We start from the raw sequence: 21836 nt of genomic DNA, 5'->3' as shown, positions 1-21836 counted from the left end.
GCAGACCCATCTGGTATCCCTTTGGGTGTCTGTGCCCTTACTGGGGGTTGGTCTGGCGGCATGGGGTCTATCGGTAAAAATTTATTTTTATGTTATTGATAGTTATTGATAGCTAGGCATGAGCATGGGGAAAATATTCGGCTCGGTTCGGCATTCCGAAATTTGGGACTTCGGCAATTCGGCACTTCGACACTTTAGAACTTCGGCAACTTTGGCACTTGAACACTTTGGCACTTCGGAACTTCAGCAACTTCGGTACTTCGGGACTTTACTTGGAGCCGCTTGGTAGATAACTCCCTAATTCCCACGGTATTAGGGAGTTATCTACCAAAAGACTGAAAGACCTAAATTGGTCTTTCAGACAAATTTACTAATACTAAGTAAAAATTACTGTGGCTGCTAACTGTTAAAAAAAATAAAAAAACCTAATGTCCTCCCCCCTGGCCCCCACCCCTGAATGGTGGGTGGGGGCCCTAAACAAGAATAAGGGGGGGGGAACCTAATGTCCTCCCCCCTGGCCCCCACCCCTGAGTGGCAGGTGGGGGCCCTAAATACAAATTAGGGGGGGACCTATTGTCCTCCCCCCTGGCCCCCACCCCTGAACGGTGGGTGGGGGCCCTAAACAAGAATAAGGGGGGGGACCTATTGTCCTCCCCCCTGGCCCCCACCCCTGAATGGTGGGTGGGGGCCCAAAATACAAATTGGGGGGGCCCTAAATGCAAACTTAACCCCCCCTCCCCCAGGTGACTAGGGGTCCCCAAACCCCTAGTCACCCCCTCCCCCAAAAAGTAAACCCCTACCTACCCCCCTCACCCTAAAAATAATGAGGGGGACCTTTAACTAAATACCTGTAAAAATAAACATAAACTTACCATTTGATGTTTTCTTTCTTCTAAAATCTTTTTTTTTCAGCCCCAAAAAAGGCCATATAAAAAGCCATAATAACCGACTCAATTAAAAATAAACAAACACTGTGTAATTTGACTCATAACTCTCTGATTGGTGGATTAAGTAACCAATCAGAGTGTTATGAGTCAAATTACACAGCGTGGGAAAATTCCAAAGAACTTTCCCACGCTGTGTAAAATGACACAGAGCACTCTGATTGGTGGATTTCAAACCAACCAATCAGAGTGCTGTGACAGGTAAATGTAGAGACTTACCTGTCAGATCACTCTGATTAGATGGTTTAAACCCACCAATCAGAGTGCTCTGAGCCTAATTGCAGGGCGGGGAAAGGTTTTATAAGCCTTCAGTCTGCACGGAGCCCTCCCCGGGTTGAAGATGGATTATTGTTTTTTGTTCTTGTTTTTTTTTAATTGCGTCGGTTATTATGTATTTTTATTTGGCCTTTTTTGGGGCTAAAAAAAGAAGATTTTAGAAGAAAGAAAACATTGAAAGGTAAGTTTATTTTTATTTTTATAGGTATTTAGTTAAAGGTCCCACCTCATTATTTTTAGGATGAGGAGGGTAGGTAGGAGTTTATTTTTTTGGGGGGAGGGGGTGACTAGGGGACCCCTAGTCACCTGGGGGGAGGGGGGTTAAATATGTATTTAGGGCCCCCACCCGCCGCTCAGGGGGGAGGACATTAGGTCCCCCTCAATTTGTATTTAGGTCCCCCCCTTATTTTTGTTTAGGGCCCCCACCCACCGCTTAGGGGTGGGGGCGAGGGGGGAGGTCATTAGGTCCCCACCCACTTATTCTAGTTTAGGGCCCCCACCCACCACTCAGGGGTGGGGGGCAGGGGGGAGGACATTAGGTCTCCCCCCTAATTTGTATTTAGGGCCCCCACCCACCGCTCAGGGGTGGGGGCCAGGGGGGAAGACATTAGGTCCCCCCATTTGTATTTAGGGCCCCCACCCACCACTCAGGGGTGGGGGCCAGGGGGAGGACATTAGGTCCCCCCTTATTCTAATTTAGGGCCCCCACCCACCGCTCAGGGGTGGGGGTCAGGGGGGAGGACATTAAGTCCCCCCCCCAATTTGTATTTAGGGCCCCCACCCACCGCTCAGGGGTGGGGGCCGGTGGGGAGGACAATAGGTCCTCCCCCCTTTTTTTTCTTTAGGGCCCCCACCCGCCACAGGTTGCTCACTGTTTAATAGACATGCCCCTACTCGCGGTATAGCGAATAGGGGCATAATTTACTAATACTAAGTAATCTTTACTTAGTATTAGTAAATATGGCTGAAAGACCAATTCAGGTCTTTCAGCCTTTTAGTAACTTACTAAAAGGCTAAGTAACTTACATTTTATATGAATGTATGTTACTTGATTGTTGTAAGTGTTGCAAATGCTTACAGCTGAATCCTGGCTATGTTTGTATACGTTTTATTTGAAATTGTATACAGTGTAACATTCTTCTTCTTTCACTGGGTAAGTATAGCAGCTACTGGTAAATTTCTAAATAAAATTAGATCCTAAAAAAATGATATTAATTGAATATTTATTTACAGTGTGTGTATATAATGAATGCAGTGTGTGTGTATGAATGCAGTGTGTGTATGAATGCAGTGTGTGTGTGTGTGTATGAGTGCAGTGTGTGTGTGTATGAGGTCAGTGTGTGTGTATGAGGTCAGTGTGTGTGTATGAATACAGTGTGTGTGTGTGATGCAGAGTGTGATGCAGAGCCTTGGTGGGGAGTGGGCATTTTTATTATTATTTTTTTAATTATTATAATTTTAATATTAATATTTTTTTGTTATATTAATATTTTTCTTAATTTTATTATTATTATTATTATTATTATTATTAATATTTTATTATTTACATTTTTATTTAGTTTTTCGTCCCCCCTCCCTGCTTGATACATGGCAGGGAGGGGGGCTCTCACTCCCTGGTGGTCCAGTGGCATTGGCAGTTCAGTGGAGGGGGCTGGCAGAGAGTGTTTACTTACCTCTCCTGCAGCTCCTGTCAGCTCCCTTCTCCTCCGCGAGGTCCGGTCAGCTCCCCTGTCAGCTCCCAGTGAAAGTCTCGCAGCCGCACTCTGACCCCGCGGCTCTCGCGAGACTTACACTGGGACTTGCAGAGGGAGCTGACCGGACCAGCGCAGAGGAGAAGGGAGCTGCAGGAGAGGTAAGTAAACGCTCCCTGCCAGCCCCCCTCCTACACAGCCCCTTGTCTGTATTATGGCAACTTTTTTTATACTGTACTTTTCTAAATAAACCTACGTCTCTGTGAAAACTGAAGTTTTTGTTTTTTTGCAGCCTATATAAACGTAAACCTTGTTTATTTTGCCTGTGTTAGCCTTTGAGTTTGACATGCTTGTTGTAAGCCATCTGGCCCTTTTCACATTCCTTTGCAATTTACATTACCCCTTCTGTCATCTGAACTCTACTAAGTGGCCAATTCAAATATGCACTACATAAATTACATTAAATGGCAATATTCTATAGTGCAACAATGAATTATGCACCCTTGGCGTGACAATCAGAATTGACAATCTCAGCCAATCCAATGCTTTCCTATGGGGAAGCATTTTAGTTGACTGAGATCATCACTTCTGATGATGTTAGCAAAAGAGGCAGATATGGGGCAGAGACCGCACCAGCAGACTGGAATATAGTTAAGATATTACTATATTTAGGGGGGCTAGATAGAATTGCACTTGCTAGCCAGCCACCACAACAAGAAGGTGTAAAATAATAATAAATAAGACTTATAGGGCGTCTTTAACTGCATACACCCCTTGAGTATCAAAGGGGTGTAAGCAGTTAAAGACGTCCTTTTCCTATAGATGGAGCTATGCTGCAGTATTCTCCAGATGTCATCGCCGCCGATCAAATCTCCAAATAGGTAGTAGAGCTCTTACAAGAGCTAGTGATTAGTTGTGAAGCAGGTTCCCTACAAGCACGAGACAAGGCTACGTGTTGAGGGTTAAGCTGAACTGATTTTTAATGGGGCCACACTGGCCTTTTATGCAACTTTTCCCAACAAGGATGACACCCAGGTGGACCTTGTTGGGAACAGGGACACACAGTGAAGTCAATAAACATAGAGTCAGACAGAGAGACACACCATACATTACACACATTCCCTCCCCTCTGCTTGGGAGATATTTGAGTTAATTACTGTATCAACTCAATTATCTCCAAATGAAAAAGAGGGACAATGTTATGCATTTCTAGAAACACCCCAAAATCACATCAGAACCCCATATAACATACATCTCCTGATAACCCCTATCTGGGGGAACAATATATTTAAAAATCATTCAAATCGGTTCAGGGGTTCGAAAGTTAGGTGGAAGTCCCATTTCTGCCCGGCCATGCACGAGGCTCCTGCCCAGAATAGTTCCATGAATTCAGCTGGTGCGGCTGGTCTCTTTCGTGCATGGTTACCGAATGCCACCTTCTTCGGATGAATGAATACGAATCTAAGTTGTCCTGGAATTCTCAGCGGTGTTCGGGCCATCGAGTGTCTGAAAATAGTTCCAGACACTTGACGACCAAACCCCGCTGAACGCGTTCGACAAAACAAGATGGCCACCGCCACGTGTTTGTGCATACGAATCGACAGCCACCCAGTGAACCACTTAGAACGTTAGAGTTGCGGTTTGTAATAGTGTCAAATAAGTCAATTGACTGCACACGACTGTCTTGGGTGGTCGATAGGTTCGGTAAAACATTCTGTATACAAATTAGCTGGGTAAAGTTTGTTTGTTTCTATTCGTATACCGTTTTAGGTGAATGGTAGTGTAAATGAATAGATAGCAACAAAATTAGAAATCCAACGAACAGGGCATCTGTTACAAGGGGTCTGTATGAGTAGTCAACCATATTAATTTGCCCCATTCAGTATGGACCGTCGGACTTTAGTAAATTACAGTTTGAATTAATCACTGCAAGCAGCAAATAGTTGCTCGGACTCCTTGAGATGGGTTGACAATAAAAATCAGCCTCAACCAGAATTATGGATAAAAACAGGTTCTTAATAATAGACATTTACTAGGAAATGTAATATAATTAATACAAAAATTGTGATTCACAAATTAGAATGGAAAAAACGAGTCTGGGAATATTTCCAAGTCTAGTTTTCCCTTAGTTTGTCATTTGGATTTTATTCATGAAAATGTAGAGCTAAACAAATAACTCTAAACAAGAAAAATGTATGAAAACTAGGTAGTAACTTATAACATTGCTATACTCGTTAGATGAACTAATGTCTCCTTATTCTAAATGTAAATATTATAGTTAGTAATAATTATAGATCTGGTCAATAATAATTATTTATGAATAAAGGGTTGATGCACAGTCAATTTGCCATAACAATTAAGCTTGCTACCTAGAATCTAAGTGCAGCTAGTTGGTAGCAGTTCTGTTTCAATGTTAATTCTCGATAACATATATATTTTTTTCATTTAGGACTTGGCTTCAGCCTTAGCTTCTTCCCAAGCCTCACCATTTTGTCACAGTACTTTGACAGGCGCCGGTCCCTGGTTATTTCTGCTGCAACCACAGGGGAATGTTTTGCAGTCATTGTATTTGTTCCAGGTAAGATCTATAATTAACTAGTGTCTGCCCTCCCTAAAGTAACAATAACCAACAGGTCAGTGCACAATGGACCAGATTACACCTGTGGGAATTTTGCAATACAACCTTTTGAAAGTCCACCACATTTAACCTGTCCAGCTGCAACAAAATGGCAAAAATAAGGACCCAGATGCAAAAAATCTGGACTATTTGTTCCCTGCTTTAGAAGTCAGCAAGAAAATCATTAAAAACTCCAAGGTAGTGCAATGTTTATGTATGTGGAGACTGTCCAGTACAACAGACAGCAGCCACAGGGATTTTTTTTTCTTATTTTATCCGTCACCTGACTTATTCCTAGTTTGAGCATTTCCTGTAAACAGTGTGCAGCCATCAAAAGTGTTACCTACCATGCTTGCGGTCACATGACCGGTAACCCCATTACTCCTGTGGCATCATAGGTTTTCCCCTTTGATAACGCCTTTGTGGGCATCATCTGAGTATTTTGAAGTAGTGGTCATGTAACCACATTGATTGGGAATCACATTTCTGTGTGATTCCAAGTTTAACCTCTATTTTTTTATTCTTACGTGGGGCTATTATTTACATGTTTTGTTAATTATGTTATGTTCCCCCTCTTTGAGAGCTAAGATTGTCTCTGATGATATCATTGTGTCAGGAAATTGACATGTGATCTCTCATGAGGAATTTTATTTTTGTAGTAACCAGAAGTACCAAACCAATTAGTATGTGATATTGTGTTTTGTAATTGAATGATTTAATTCTATTTTAGTTACATATAATTATATCATTATTGTACTGTCACTGTTGTGACAGAACACCCTGTCACTGAAAATATTTGTTCGTATCCTTTTTCCGTTCCCGTTCGGTAACCAAACAAAACCACAAATTTTCCCTTTTTATACCCCCTGTACACAGCCCACCTTGGAGCCTGTTAACCCTATTGACCTCTCTTGACACCTCCATCATCGGTTCACACCTAATTGTTTCAAGTGTTCTGCTGGGTGGCCGCCATTCACATGAACGAACATGTGGGAACTGAGTCAGAGGCCATCTTGTTGCATGAAAGCAGGGAGTGGTGTTCGAACGTCGAGTGTATAGAACTAAAATGGACAGACTAACTTGCAAACACCGCTGAACTTCTATCCTCGCCTGCTCCCTTTCCAAACATCTCAGCAGAGCGCTGTTCGGTAGGATTGTTTGCAAAAACTAGGCGAACAATAGCTACCTAGGAACAAGATAATCTGTTTGGTGCTTTATTCGTTTTGGGACTTCCGAAAGTGACCAACCACCTCCACTTTTCCTCTGGAACTATTTTGGGCAGACGCCACGTGTGCGGTCAGTCAAAACTTTACCCCGGTGGCGACTCCTCTGTATTCGTGGGATCTAAGCGCTATTTGGACACTTTGGGCGCTCGGAACCAGGCTATTCGGGAATATAGGACTTGTATCCCCAAGGGGTCCCTTGTAATATTGTATTTGTTTTGGGGTGTTATGTGTTTTACACATGGTACCTCTGTGCCTGGGAGATAATAAGTTTAAGCAAAGTACACTCAGTTATCTCCCAGACACAGGGACACCAGGGAGGAGTTTGTATTGAACTGTACTCTGTGTATAAATTGCATGTACCATGGCCCAATAAACCAGTTCACTCCCAGCATTATGTCTTGGCTAATGTCTGTGGGGGAAAGCTATAATCATTCAGCTTGCTAGAATCACTCAGCAGCTATAACCACTGAATCCAGCGCACCAGAGTTCCAGAGAGGGGGAAAAGGAAATCCTTGGCAGCGAGACCCGTGTCCCTACCTGGGTGGCTGCCACATCTAGTGGCAGCTGTGGGATTTTTCTTTTCCCCAAGAGTGGATGCTGAACCCGGAACTAGCAGCAGATGGAGAATGGCTACGAGCAGCTCAAGCGATCCACATTGAAGGATGTGCTGGAGAGGCAGGGATGAAATGCTAAAAACATACGGAAAAGGGCTTTAATTGCCGAACTAATGAAGCTGGACCGAACCAATCCCAGCGTCGAAGCAGTTTCACGAACACTGAAGAATCCGAACAGATGCGGGACGATCGGTTTCGCTTGGCCTTGTTTGGGCCAAACCCTCCTGACAAAATAATAATGAAAGTACTGGCGGACTCGGTTGCAGAAGCTAGAGCCAAGCGGGAATACCAACTACACTTAGCCGAAATACAGTGTTCGGGAGCTCCGCTGACTGAAAGCCCCACTCCACAGCCAGAACGGAGGAAGGTACCTTTCACAGCCTTAAAAGCATTTCAAGAGACAGATGAGATTGATGGAAATCTCACAGATTTTGAAACCAGTGCGCTCTACACAAAGTACCAGAGGATGACTGGGTAATGATACTGGCTGGAAAATGATCAGGATGAGCTGCTGAGGCATTCAGGGCCATACCAGATGGGGAGATTCATCAGTATGAAAGATAGAAAGAAGCCCTGCTAGCCAGGTATGCAGTCACCCCTTAAGCATACCGCAGGCGGTTTATGGAATTGCGAAAGGAGGATAAAGACTCCTATGCAGAATGCCGCCTCCACAGAGATGCCTTATACTGGCTTATACTGGATATAGGGTGCCCAGCCTTGTCGGGAGAGGATATCCTACAATTATTCTTAATGGAACATTTTTTTTAACCTACTTAACCCAGATCTGAGATAGGAGACTGCACACTTTACCAGAGGCTGCCCGCCTGGCAGATGTATACACAGACACCTGAAAAACTGAACGACCACCAGTAAGACCTGCCCCCGCACCGAAGTTGCTGCTCCAGGAACCTCCAACCAACTTCAACCACCTTACAGGGGACTACTTGGGAACCAAACAGCACCAACAAAGACCGGGCCCAGATGCTTCCGATGCCAGCAACTAGTGCATGTAAGGTGCAACTGCCCACTGGAACCCCCAAGACCCTCGTGGGGTCATACCAACCCTGTACCACCCAGGTCCACAGCCCACTGCTTAGAAGCAGAGAACACGTATCCCTGGAAAGAGTCACAGCCTATACCAGAAGATCCTGGAGAGTATTAGATGAAGCTGATCCTGTTCAGGCTTCTACCATGGACAACCCTCAACAACATACACAGTTGGTCATTGTAAACAGACAAACGGCTAGGGAACTGAGAGACACCGGAGCTACCCTGACATTAGTACAACGCTACTTGGCTCGGGACAATGAACATACTGGATAATCTGTGGCCATTAGGGTAGCCGGGGGCGCTATTTACAGACTACCCACTGGCCGAGTTCACATGGATTGGGGAGCTGGATCCAGTACTGTGAACGTGGGGATTATGAAAGACTTGCCCGCGGAGGTACTGCTCGGGAGTGATTTGGGGACCCTTACCTCAGCCTACGTTACCAGGAACACTGCGGAAGCTCATCCAGTAATTACTCATCTTCAAGCCCGGCTGGCTCACGTTCTGAGGAGATCCAGGTAAGCGATGACTCCCCAACCCCGACAGTAGACCTGGCCTAGTTAGCTTGGGACACCCCAGAGGAGTTTGGGAGGGAGGCAAGGGAAGACCCACACTCCAAAATTATAGGACCCAGGCAGACACCAAACAAGGGGGTTTAGAGAGGAAAAAGTTTATTTGAGAACAGGACAGGCTATATCGGTTAACAGAGAATCATAATAGAGGGGCAGCCCCATCCCAGAAGCACCAGCTTGTAGTTCCCAGGAAGTATCAGCTGGAACTCCTACGGATCGGACACAATGTACCTTCGGCAGAACATCTGGGCATAGGCTGGACGTCTCATAAAGTAACCCAGAACTTCTTTTGACCGGGAATCAAGATGTTCAGCAGTACTGCCAAACTTGTGATGTTTGTCAACGGGTGGGAAAGAACGGAGATCACCCCGAGGCTCTGCTGCAGTCCATGCCGATCATTGAGGAACCATTCAGCCAAATAGCGGTCGATATAATAGGAACCCTAGTGAGACCTAGTCCCTCCGGTAAAAAGTATATACTTACCATAGTGGACTACGCTACCCGCTATCCTGAAGCAGTCGCTTTGACTAACATCCAAGCAGAAACCGTAGCAGATGCACTGATCTGGATATTCTCTCAAGTAGGTTTTCCCAGGCAGATCCTTTTGGAACAGCGCACCCAATTCACAGCAGACAGAACTCATCAGCACCTTTAACTCTCTTCTTCGCCCTGCTGTGGCCACCCCCCAAACTAACCTTACAGCCGATGCTTTGCTTGCTACTTTACTGACAAGATTGAACCGCTACGAAAAGAATTCTCCCCACCTTGCCATTCTCTTTCTCAAGCGCACGTAGATCATGCCTTTCCTGCCCTTCAGACTTTCTTCCCGACTACTAAACAAGAGGTGGCTGCGCTTCTCCTTTCCTCTCGCCCGACTACTTGCCTGCTCGATCCTGTCCCATCTCACCTTATCATATCTCTCTCCCCTGTTCTTGTGCCTCCCTAACACATATCTTCAACTGGTGGCAGCCAGGTGGCAGGAGACAATGCCCGATTACTGCGGTGGAGTCTAGCTTTACAACCATACAACTTCACCATACACTACCGGCCCAGCAAGCAGAACGGGAACGCCGAAGGGTTGTCAAGGCAAACTGAGCTCACCAACTAACGAGCAAGTCTAGACATATCGAAGTTGACCCGAAAACTGTTAAGCCATGTCTGCTGAAGCACCATACAAGGGGGGGAGCAGTATGACAGAACACCCTGACACTGAAAATACTTGTGTGTATCCTTTTCCCGTTCCCGTTCGGTAACCGAACATGAACACAAATTTTCCCTTTTTATACCCCCCAGTACTCAGCCCACCTTGGAGCTTGTTAACCCTCTTAACCTCTTTTGAGGTGTCTTTTGACACAGAGACGCCGAAGAGGAGTTTGTATTGAACTATATGGAGACTCTCTGCTGGGGGTCTGTGTATACATTGCATGTACCATGCCCCATTAAACCAGTTCACTCCCAGCATTAAGTCTCGGCTAATGTCTGTGGGCGAAAGCTATAACAGCTATAATCACTCAGCAGCTATATCACCAAATCCGGCGCAGCAGAGTTCCAGAGAGGGGGAAAAGGACATCCTTGGCGGCGAGACTCGTGTCCCTATTGGAGTGGCCGCCAGATATGTATCGATAGGCACGATCTTAAATTTATGACTTGAAAAAGGCCAGTGTAGGCTGAAACATTGTCACCCTGTTTGCTGTAGAAATAAATATATAACTATGGCAGTCAGCTACTGCTCTTATCAATACCTCATCCACTGAGCAGAAATGGAGGGATAATGGTATGTTCCACCTTGTATTTTTACTTTATTACGAAGTCCCCACTTTATACAGGGGTTAGTGTAGCTGTACAAAGAACTTGTCCACTACCTATCAAGTGAATTATTACTCCACGCATGATGGTGGAAAAATAACCCTCCAGACAATTTAAATGTCTCCCACATGATGCCAGGTGTGGGTGCAGGGGGTGGGGAGGTGGCTATAAACTTAATGGTGTATTGACATGAATTGACTAGGAAATTACTAAATTTAGGCAAAAATAACTAAAATGGGGGTAAATTTGTAATTCCCTTGTGAGTCCCTAACATTTCACAGGTTTGAGAATAAACTTGTTACAGTGGCAAAAAAATTTTGAATGCTGGAAAGAGATTCTCAGGGCTATTTAATAGAGTGAGAATTCAGAGTGAATTTAAAATTTAAGGCCAAAGTAGCTGAACTGAAGGCATTCCTGCTTAAGGCATTTTCTAGTTCATCTATTTTTAAAATGAAAAGTGACATTAGAAAGAGCCACACGTTATATGGATATAACATGGACACAACATTAGAATTTCAGTGCTATCTAGTAGTTTATAACGCTGTCGTCAAGCATTTGTGACCAGCTCTCTTTTACTTTTAATAAAAAAGGTGTGTTTAAAATGGCTTTGCCACTTGAAAAGTGTCTTAACCCCTTAAGGACAGAGCTTCAGAAGCTTGTCTTTCACTTAATGACAACGGCATTTTTTGCATTTTTTGCTATTTGCGTTCAACTGCAATTTGCATTTTACTAATTTATTGCACCGACACATATTATATACCGTTTTTTAAAGGACAGAAAGGGCTTTAATTTGATGTAACACATGTATATATAAATGCTTATTTATTATAAAAAAAAATACAGAAATATGCAAAAAAATTAATTTTTGTGTGTTTTTTTTACAGTTTTTGCAGTAATAATGTGTACATAATTAGTGCAGGTTAAGGAAAGTAATTAAAAATAAATTCATTTAGTTGTTCTGAATTACAGAATATATAATGTGTCTGGGATTTTCAGTTTTTTTTTGGTAGTTACAGGTCACAAAGCACAAGGAGTAAAATAAACTTTTTATGTGGAGCGATTTTAGAATTTGGTATGTTTGTCTTGTAAGCCTAATAGCCATAAAAGAAAACAAAATTGCCACACAAAAGTATATATTTATATAAAGTAGACACCACAGGCTATTTACCTAAGGTTGTTTTGACACTTTCTACGTAGCCATTTTACCGCCAACCTCTGCTAAATATTGGAGTAAAATTGTGTTTTTTGGGGGTTTTCGCACACAAACTTATAACAAAGAACTTCTCATGTGTATTTTGTAAATTTGGTGTGTGCTATTCCTGTACAAAGTTTTATTATGTGTTCAGTTACTTCTGCTGAGTACAACGGTACCCCCATTGTATGTCTTTGGCACTATTTCGTGAAGCTACAGTGCCATATAGGAGACCTGTCCTTTTCAGTATTCACAGTAGAATTTTGAGAGACGGATTTAATGAGCCTATGCTTCCATTTGGGGTATTATAGTAGTTTGACTGTTCAAAAAAACCCCACAAAGGCCTACCATTTGTAAAAGTAGACACTCCAGGGTATCTCGTAAGGTGCATATTGTGCCTTAACATGCCCCCATTTTTTTACCATTACATGCCAAAGTATGTGGTAAAAAATAATTTTGTGCATATTTTACATACGGATTGCATTTTTGCTGGGCATTTTGTATATTTCATGTGTGCCACTAAGTTCAAACCCCCCAAATTATGCTCAGCTAAGTCTTCTGAGTAAAAGGACACCCCCATTGTATGTCTATGGCACTATTTCGTGAAGCTACAGTGCCATACAGGAGACCTGTCCTTTTCAGTATTCACAGTAGAATTTTGAGAGACGGATTTAATGAGCCTATGCTTCCATTTGGGGTATTATAACAGTTTTACTGTTCAAAACACCCCACAAAGGCCTACCATTTGTAAAAGAAGACACTCCAGGGTATCTCATAAGGTGCATATTGTGCCTTAACATGCCCCCATTTTTTTACCATTACATGCCAAAGTATGTGGTAAAAAATAATTTTGTGCATTTTTTACATACGGATTGCATTTTTGCTGGGCATTTTGTATATTTCATGTGTGCCACTAAGTTCAAACCCCCCAAATTATGCTCAGCTAAGTCTTCTGAGTAAAAGGACACCCCCATTGTATGTCTATGGCACTATTTTGTGAAGCTACAGTGCCATATAGGAGACCAAGCCATATCAGTTTTGACCGAACTTTGAATTTTGACGCCGGGCCTATGTGCAATTTCCAAGCATCTTTGCAGGTTTTAAATTCAAACTACCCCACAAAGGCCTACCATTTCTTCAAGTAGACACCCCAGGGTATTTCAAAAGGCATATTTTGAACCTTAGCGTGGGATCATTTTTCCGCTAGCTTGTACCAGGTGTAGTGGTAATAAGCGTTTTTTCTGCCTTTTTGACACACAAAGTGAGTTTGCACAGTATATTTTGCAAACCTTATGTGTACTACCACTGTATAATACTTCATATGTTGCTCAGCTATGTCTGCTGAGTACAAAAATACCCCCGTATGTACCTTTGCCAGGTATATGTGGACATCGGAGGGGCACATTTGGGACAGAGCCATTCCATTTTTTTTCAAATTTTGAATTTTTACGCTGTGCCCATGTCCCATTTTAGAGTATTTTACCAGGCTATATAATCCAAATACCCCATAAAGCCATACCATTTCTTAAAGAAGACATCCCAGGGTATTTCAAAAGGCATATTTTGAACCTTAGCGTGGGATCATTTTTCCGCTAGCTTGTACCAGGTGTAGTGGTAATAAGCGTTTTTTCTGCCTTTTTTACACACAAAGTGAGTTTGCACAGTATATTTTGCAAACCTTTTTTTTTTTTTTTTTTTTTATGTTGGGTCTTAAGAGATTCAATTCATGTACAGTGTTACAAACAAATAAATATTTGAATAAATTATTACACATTATTTGACATTGTACAGAAAGATAGTGTCACAATGATCCCATAGGAACCAGCATAAATAACAAAAATAAAATAAATAAAAAAAAAAAAAAAAACCATCACCAAATTTTGGAGCAGATAATTTAGAGCATATAGTCATTTATTTAGATCCACATCTATTTTATATTCTATTTGATTTATCCCTTAGTAAGGCCAACAAATACTTCACAATAAAATACAAATATAATAAACTATCTAGCTAGAAGAGTGTCCAAATAAGCCCTTGTATTTTTTTAACCAATCTTTGTACCATTGTTGCTTCTTCGACATAAAAGTCGAATTGTTGATCAGCTCATATTCCATTGACATTTGGAACATGATCTGATCAATCAATAGTTGCTTGTCAAACGGCTTTGATGATTTCCAATGTCGCGCAATAATGATTTTAACAGCGACTAGGCAATGAATGGCAAAACAAACATCCTTCTGGGAATTGAAAGTCAGGTTTAAATGTAAGAGGGCCGCAGCGGCATTCTCCTCAATTCTATTTGTCGTCATGGCTGTAAAAATATTAAATGCCCATAACCATAAATATTTAACCGCAGGACAGGTCCACCATATATGTGTATAAGTACCTGGCTGACTTCCACATCTCCAACACGTTGGATCAGTAGAATCATATATTCTGGCCAGTCTGGCTGGAGTATAGTACCATCTATATAAAACTTTAAAATGGCACTCAGACAGGTTAAGGCAGTGTATATACTTATTTACCATAGTTAGAGAGGAGTTCCACTCCTCTACAGAAATCTGCAAATCTAATTCTAGTTCCCACCATATTTTGCAAACCTTATGTGTACTACCACTGTATAATACTTCATATGTTGCTCAGCTATGTCTGCTGAGTACAAAAATACCCCCGTATGTACCTTTGCCAGGTATATGTGGACATCGGAGGGGCACATTTGGGACACAGCCATTCCATTTTTTTTCAAACTTTAAATTTTTACGCTGTGCCCATGTCCCATTTTAGAGTATTTTACCAGGCCATATAAACCAAATACCCCATAAAGCCATACCATTTCTTAAAGAAGACATCCCAGGGTATTTCAAAAGGCATATTTTGAACCTTAGCGTGGGATCATTTTTCCGCTAGCTTGTACCAGGTGTAGTGGTAATGAGCGTTATTAAATGTATTTTTTTACTTTTTAAAACTTTTTTTACTTTTTAAAACTATTTTTTAAACTTTTGTTTTGATTATTCATTTTTTTAAAGTTTCCTAAACTTTCGTAAAACTTTTTTTTACAGATTTAACATTTTTCTAAGCTTTTTTTTTTACGTTAACCCCTAACTAGCAGTAAGCAGCACTAACAGTAAATTCCCCATTTTCCCATAACTCCCACCCACCCCAGCTAGCAAAATATTTAATTATACAATATTTAAATTAGTTAATTAAATAAATTTAACCCCTGAGGGTTAAAAAATAAATAAAAGTTAATCGTCAGGGGTTAAAAAAAAAATTAGAACAGTATAATACTGTGATCTGTATTTTGATCACTGTAGGCAGTGATCGACTGGCAGGGAAGGGGTTAATTTTTATTTGGACTGGGTAAAGGGTTTATTTTTTTAAATTTTTTACTTAAATGTTATTAAAACTTTTTTTTTAACTTAATTTTTTAACTTTTTAAAGCGTATTTTTAAACTTTTTTTAACGTTAACCCCTAGTTAGCGTAATACTAAATCCCCCAATTCCCCACTAACTTCCACCCTCCCCAGCTAGCTAAATTTATAATTTTAAAATATTTAAATTAATTAATAAAATAAATTGAACCCCTGAGGGTTAAAAAAAAAAATAATTAACCCTCAGGGGTTAAAAAAAAATCAGATCTTAGTAAAATGTAATCCCTGCCAATTGATCACTGTAGTCAGTGATCAATTGGCAGGGAAGGGGTTAATTTTTTATTAAAATGGGTAAAGGGGGGGTAAAGGGGGGTGGGATTTTAATTTTACTATATTTTCTTTCCACCAGGGGGCAGGATCACTGAAGATCCGTCTCCCTGCACTTCACACAGAACCAGGAAGTGCAGGGAGGCGGAGGTGAGTATACACAGCACATGTGCTCGCTCTGGCATGCTGTCAGAGCGGGCACATGTACTCTGACAGCCCGATCCGGTGCTCCCGGTCTGCCTCTAATGCAGAGGCAGACCGGAGCACCATTAACCCCGCGAGGTCCGTCACTCGTCATTAACGCATTCCCCTGAGTGACGGACCTCGTCCGTCACTCGTCGTTAAGGGGTTAAATCTAGTCTAAAAATGTTTGGTCATAGAACTACTTTTCAGCAGACTGCGAAGCACAATTATATGGATAATGACTGAATGCTAGTGAATTGCAAACCTAATAACAAAAATAGCCAAGTTGTGACTATACATTTCTTTTTCTTTTTTAAATGTGGTTTGCAATTCACAGTTTGGTGAGTAAACCCAACAACAAACAAAACTGTAGTGAATTCAGGAACAGTTCTGCAAATTGGGAACTGTGTTTCAACTCAATAATGATCCCAGTTTGGCAATGTTTGACCTAAGCACTGTAAATTCCGTTTCTAGTTAATCATTGCTCCTTTTTTATTATTATTATTATTATTATGATTATCATTATTATTATTGACACTTATATAGTGCCAACAAATTCTGTATAAACGAATACTAATATGAAGAACGTTTTAAGGGTTTTAACTATGTAAAAACATATTGTGAGATTTATATTTTTCTGATGATTGTTTCCCACTTACATGCTCATGCTTTTTTCTTTACTTTCCAGCTTATACTGCACTTATGCAATACATGGGCTGGAGAATTTGCCTGTTCGTCATCGGAGCTCTGCAACTTGTCATCATGGTTTGTGGATTCTTGCTACAGCCAATCATTATTATACCAGAAGAAGACCCAAAACAACATTCAGAAGTTGATAATAAGGACACACGCATTACTATAGACATCACAGATTCTGTAGACAATACAAAGGCAAAGACTGACATGCCCAAAGAGGAGAAGATGCTTGAGCCAGTAGAGTCTGAAAAGGATGAGCTTGTACTTGATTTTTCTGTATTGAAAAATACTAGCTTTATATTTTACACACTATTTGGATTATTTGCTGTCTTTGGCACTTCTGTACCTCCCCTATTCATTATTCCTTACAGTGTAAGTCTGGGCATACCTGAAGAACTTTCAACACGCATTCTTATCTTCATGGCCTTTGCTGAACTCCTCGGAAGAATTAGTGGAGGCCTTATCATGCACAAGGAGCCAATTAATAAGATTTACATTGAACTGACATTTGTCATCCTGCTGTGCCTGGCTCTTGTTGCCGTCCCTTTTGCTCATACTTTTCTGGGACTGATGGCATGTAGCTTCTTTTACAGCTACATTATGGGAGCTGTTGCAGCAACTTACATTCCGCTGATAGGGGAAAAGGACATTGTTGGCATCGAGAAGATGGAATCAGCAGTTGGAGTCTTTGTCTTTATTCAAAGTTTCACATCACTGACGGGACCCCCATTAACAGGTAACTAATACAATTTGTTATAATTATTTTTTTTTATCTCCCCACTAGCCCATGAAGTCACACAACAAGACAAGCACTTGGTTAGCACCAGCTGTGCATGGGCCAGCACTGGGCATCCTTTGATCTTCATTGTTGGCCTCTGCCAATGCCCACTCCAAAATTTAAAATAATGATAACCTGCAATACTCTGAGTGTCTCCACAGGGCTCGTTTCCTTGTGCCATCATAACAGAATCATATATTGTCTACAATGATTAGAGTCACCCTATTTTGAGTATTTGAATGAGCTATGCAACACTGCGAACCCTGCAATATGACAGATGTGACTGTTTTGGTCAGTCCAGCATCCTCTGGAAAACTGTTTATAAACTCCACAAGTATCAGGCGCTGTGTGAATGTGTAATAATTACATCTGACTCAGTGCCTGCTCACTAGTTCATAATCCTAGTCCTAGTTTTATACAAAAAAGCAGGAATGTTTGCACTGATGGAGCAAACACTGGGGCTAAGAATTCTGAGAAATATATGTTTAACCCCTTAACGCCGTTACGGCGTTCTATGCCGTTGCGGCTTTAAAGGGCTTTAAAGCCGTTGCGGCGGCATAGAACGCCGTAACGGCTTAAGCCCCCAAAAGATCGCAGCTACTTACCTCCGCCGCGATCCTCTTCTGGGGGGCTGCCTGACAGCCCAGGCAGCCCCCCCATGGCAAATGAGGCCCCCGGGGGCCATGTGATCGCTCTCAAAGAGCGATCACATGGCCCCCATAGCTGGCTATGGATCTGCCAGCAGGGGGACTGTCTAAAATATTAGACAGTCCCCCTGCTGGTAGGAAGAGTAAAAAAAATGTATTAAACATGTGTAAAATTAAATTAAAAGTATTTATATATATATTAGTATATATATTAATATTAAAATACACTTAGAATGACGTTACATATATATAATATGTATATATATTATATATATAATAGATATATACACATATATTATATATAAATACGTCTAATTACAATAATAAATAAATAAAATAATAAAATAAAATATTGAAACAAAATTTTAAATAAATTATATATGCATATGTAATTTCATTCTAACTGTATTTTGCTATTAATATATATATATTGGTAACATAATACACTTAGAATGACATTCTATATATATATATCTATATATAAAATGCAAATAACCGCAAATATATATATAGAGATAAATACATATAATTACATAAAAGATTACATTAGTATGCACGTAGATTTTAAATACCTATAACCTATACTGTTTTACTCGGGAGACTTCGCTGAACTGAAATATTAGTGTTTAAAACTGGTAAATTTTATTAAAACAATGATATTTTAAGTAAAAGTTAAGTTTTTTGCATTTTTTTCAAACAAACGGCACTTTTATGGACTATATTATTGTTGTAATATGTTTTACTGTTTTAAAACACTAATATTTGTGTTTAGTGAAGTCTCCCGAGAATAACAGTACCCCTCATGTACAGGTTTTATGGTGTTTTGGAAAGTTAGAGAGTCACATATAAGGCTTGCATTTCCTTTTTTTGACATTGAAATTTGCCAGATTAGTTATGTTGCCTTTGAGATCGTATGGTAGCCCAGGAATAAGAATTACCCCCATGATGGCATACCATTTGCAAAAGTAGACTACCCAAGGTATTGCAAGTGGGGTATGTCCAGTCTTTTGTAGTAGCCACTTAGTCACAGACACTGGCCAAAGTTAGCTTTCATATTTGTTTTTGTGTGAAAAAAGCAAAAAACTAATATTTGGCCAGTGTTTCTAACTAAGTGGCTACTAAAAATGACTGGACATACCCCGTTTGCAATACCTTGGGTTGTCTGCTTTTGCAAATGGTATGTCATCATGGGGGTAATTCTTATTCCTGGGCTACCATACGGTCTCAAAAGTCAACATAATCAATCTGGCAAATTTTTATGCGAAAAAAATGAAATGCAAGCCTTATATTTGACTCTCTAACTTTCCAAAACACCATAAAACCTGTACATGGGGGGTACTGTTTTACTCAGGAGACTTTGCTGAATACAAATGTTAGTGTTTCAAAATGGTAACTTGTATTACAACAATAATATCGTCAGTAAAAGTGCCGATCATGTGTGAAAAATGCACTCTGCACTTTTTGCCTGGGTTGTCAGGTATGTCAATCAAATTTTAACTAATTAAATCACATAATTATGTTAAAATATTACTTAAATATACACATAGAATTTTAATATATATACATATATATGTATTTAAAGTCTACGTGTACACTTATGTAGTTATTTATGTAATTATATATATTTATCTGTATATATATATTTGCGGTTATTTGTATTTTATATATAGATAGATAGATATAGAATGTCATTCTAAGTGTATTTTGTTACCAACACTATCCACCAGCAGGGGGACTGTCTGACACTCCAGACAGTACCCCTGCTGGCAAATCCACAACCAGCTATAGGGGGCCATGTGATCGCTCTTTGAGAGTGATCACATGGCCCCCGGGGGCTTCATTTGCCGTGGGAGGGCTGCCTGGGCTGTCAGGCAGCCCTCCAGAAGAGAATCGCGGCGGAGGTGAGTAAATCGTAGCTGCTGGGGGCTTAAGCCGTTCTCTGCCACCGCAACGGCTTTAAAGCCCATTTAATGCGGGACGGCATAGAACGCCGTAACGGCGTTAAGGGGTTAACATAAGTACAAGCTATGTCTGCAGAAGATTATATGGCTGAAAGTAATGTTTCTACTTTTTTGTTTTATTTTCTTTTATTTAGGTTTACTGGTGGACAAAACAAAATATTATGGGTCTGCATTCTACTTCAGTGCTGTCGGGATGGCACTTGGTGCTATATGCTTGGCCTTTGTAAAACCTTCTCAGAATGGTCTGTGCAAGAAAAAGGCACCAGCTACACAAGACTCAGCTGAATTCCAAGATGCACAAGACATGCCAATAAACAATGCAGTAGTAGATGAAAACCCGTCAGGAACTGAGGAAAACTCCAGTACTATAGAGATGGAACTACCTGCCATAGTAAGACCTTGCATTAATGGACAGTGCAAGAAAAAGTCACCCGATACACAAGACTCCACTGAATGTCAAAATGTCCAAGATGTGGTGATAGAAATCCCAGAAATGAATGGAAACCTGTCAGCGGATTGATCTGAAAATCATTGGACACCTTGCCACCCATGGGTTTTCGCATTCTTTCTGTTCATCTGCATACATGTGGCACAAGTTTTCTAAAAATCTACAGTTCAGAGGGGATATGAGAGCTCTATTCAAACATATACAGGGCCAGTCTCTGTGCTACTATTGGTCTTTTTTATTATTATTATTATACTATTTATTAACCCCTTAAGACCGGAGGGCGTACTATTACGTCCTATTATAGGCGGCTCTAAACGCCGCCGGGCGTAATAGTACGCCCTCCGGTCTTTCCTTACTTACCCGGTGCCGGCGATCGCGGTTGGGGGGACTCCCAGGGAGCCCGCCCGCGGCAGATCTTCCTCCTCCGGTCCCCCCCGGCCATGTGAGAGTGAGGTCCTTGCGAGGACCTCACAATCACATGGCCGGGTTAGCTGGCTTCTGTATTGCCAGCAGGGGGATTGCCTGTAATGACAGGTGGTCCCCCTACTGGCTGAAAATAAAATAAAATAAATGTTAAAAGTGTAAAAAAATAATAATATATACTTAGATCATATATATATATATATATTATATATATATGATCTAAGTATATATGTACACATATACATACACACACATACACTGTATAGGTGTATTTCACTATTAATATATATATAATTGTATATATATATATATATTAATATCAAATTACACGTAGACTGATACTGATTAAATATATATAGAATTATTGTTATATATATATATATTTATATATAATATAAAAATGTTTTATATGTAAATACGTTAAAAAATAAAATAAATAAAATAATTAAAAAAAATAATTAAAAAATATATAGATGTGTGTTATTTCGTTCTAACTGTATTGTAATATTAATATATATATTTATATCAAAAAACACGTAGAACGAAATAATATATATATCTATATACATAAATATATACTTAAATATCACTATATATATACCTATATATAAATAAAAATATTTTAGAAATATAATATATATATATTCACATACGTATATATATATACATATATTAATTCTACATATATATTTATGTAATATTTTTATATAATTGGGTATCTTAATTATTTACAATTAGCGGGACCTGCCTGACAACCCATGCCGAAAGTAAAGGGAATTTAATTTGCTAGCACAATATTTAACCCTATAACTTTCCAAGACACCATAAAACCTGTACATGGGGGGTACTGTTCTACTCGGGGGACTTTGCTGAACACATATTAGTGTTTCACATTAAAATTTGCCAGATTGGGTACGTTGCCTTTCAGACCCTATGGTAGCCCAAGAATGAAAATTACCCCGATGATGGCATACCATTTGCAATAGTAGACAACCCAAGGTATTGCAAACGGGG

General features: G+C 40.5%; 1 protein-coding gene across 1 annotated transcript in view; it reads left to right on the top strand.

Annotated features, from left to right (window-relative positions):
• Positions 1 to 20471, top strand: part of LOC134608595 (monocarboxylate transporter 7-like) — a 32557-nt gene extending 12086 nt beyond the window's left edge. The window contains exons 3-5 of the mRNA XM_063451575.1: positions 5361 to 5489; positions 16558 to 17301; positions 20086 to 20471. Coding sequence (XP_063307645.1) covers positions 5361 to 5489; positions 16558 to 17301; positions 20086 to 20471 — 1259 coding nt within the window. The remainder of the gene's footprint in view (positions 1 to 5360; positions 5490 to 16557; positions 17302 to 20085) is intronic.
• The last annotated feature ends 1365 nt before the right edge of the window (positions 20472 to 21836 follow it).

Source organism: Pelobates fuscus, chromosome 1 (assembly GCF_036172605.1).
Source record: "Pelobates fuscus isolate aPelFus1 chromosome 1, aPelFus1.pri, whole genome shotgun sequence".
NCBI classification, from domain to species: Eukaryota; Metazoa; Chordata; class Amphibia; order Anura; family Pelobatidae; genus Pelobates; species Pelobates fuscus.
This window is presented reverse-complemented; position numbering and strand designations above follow the sequence as displayed.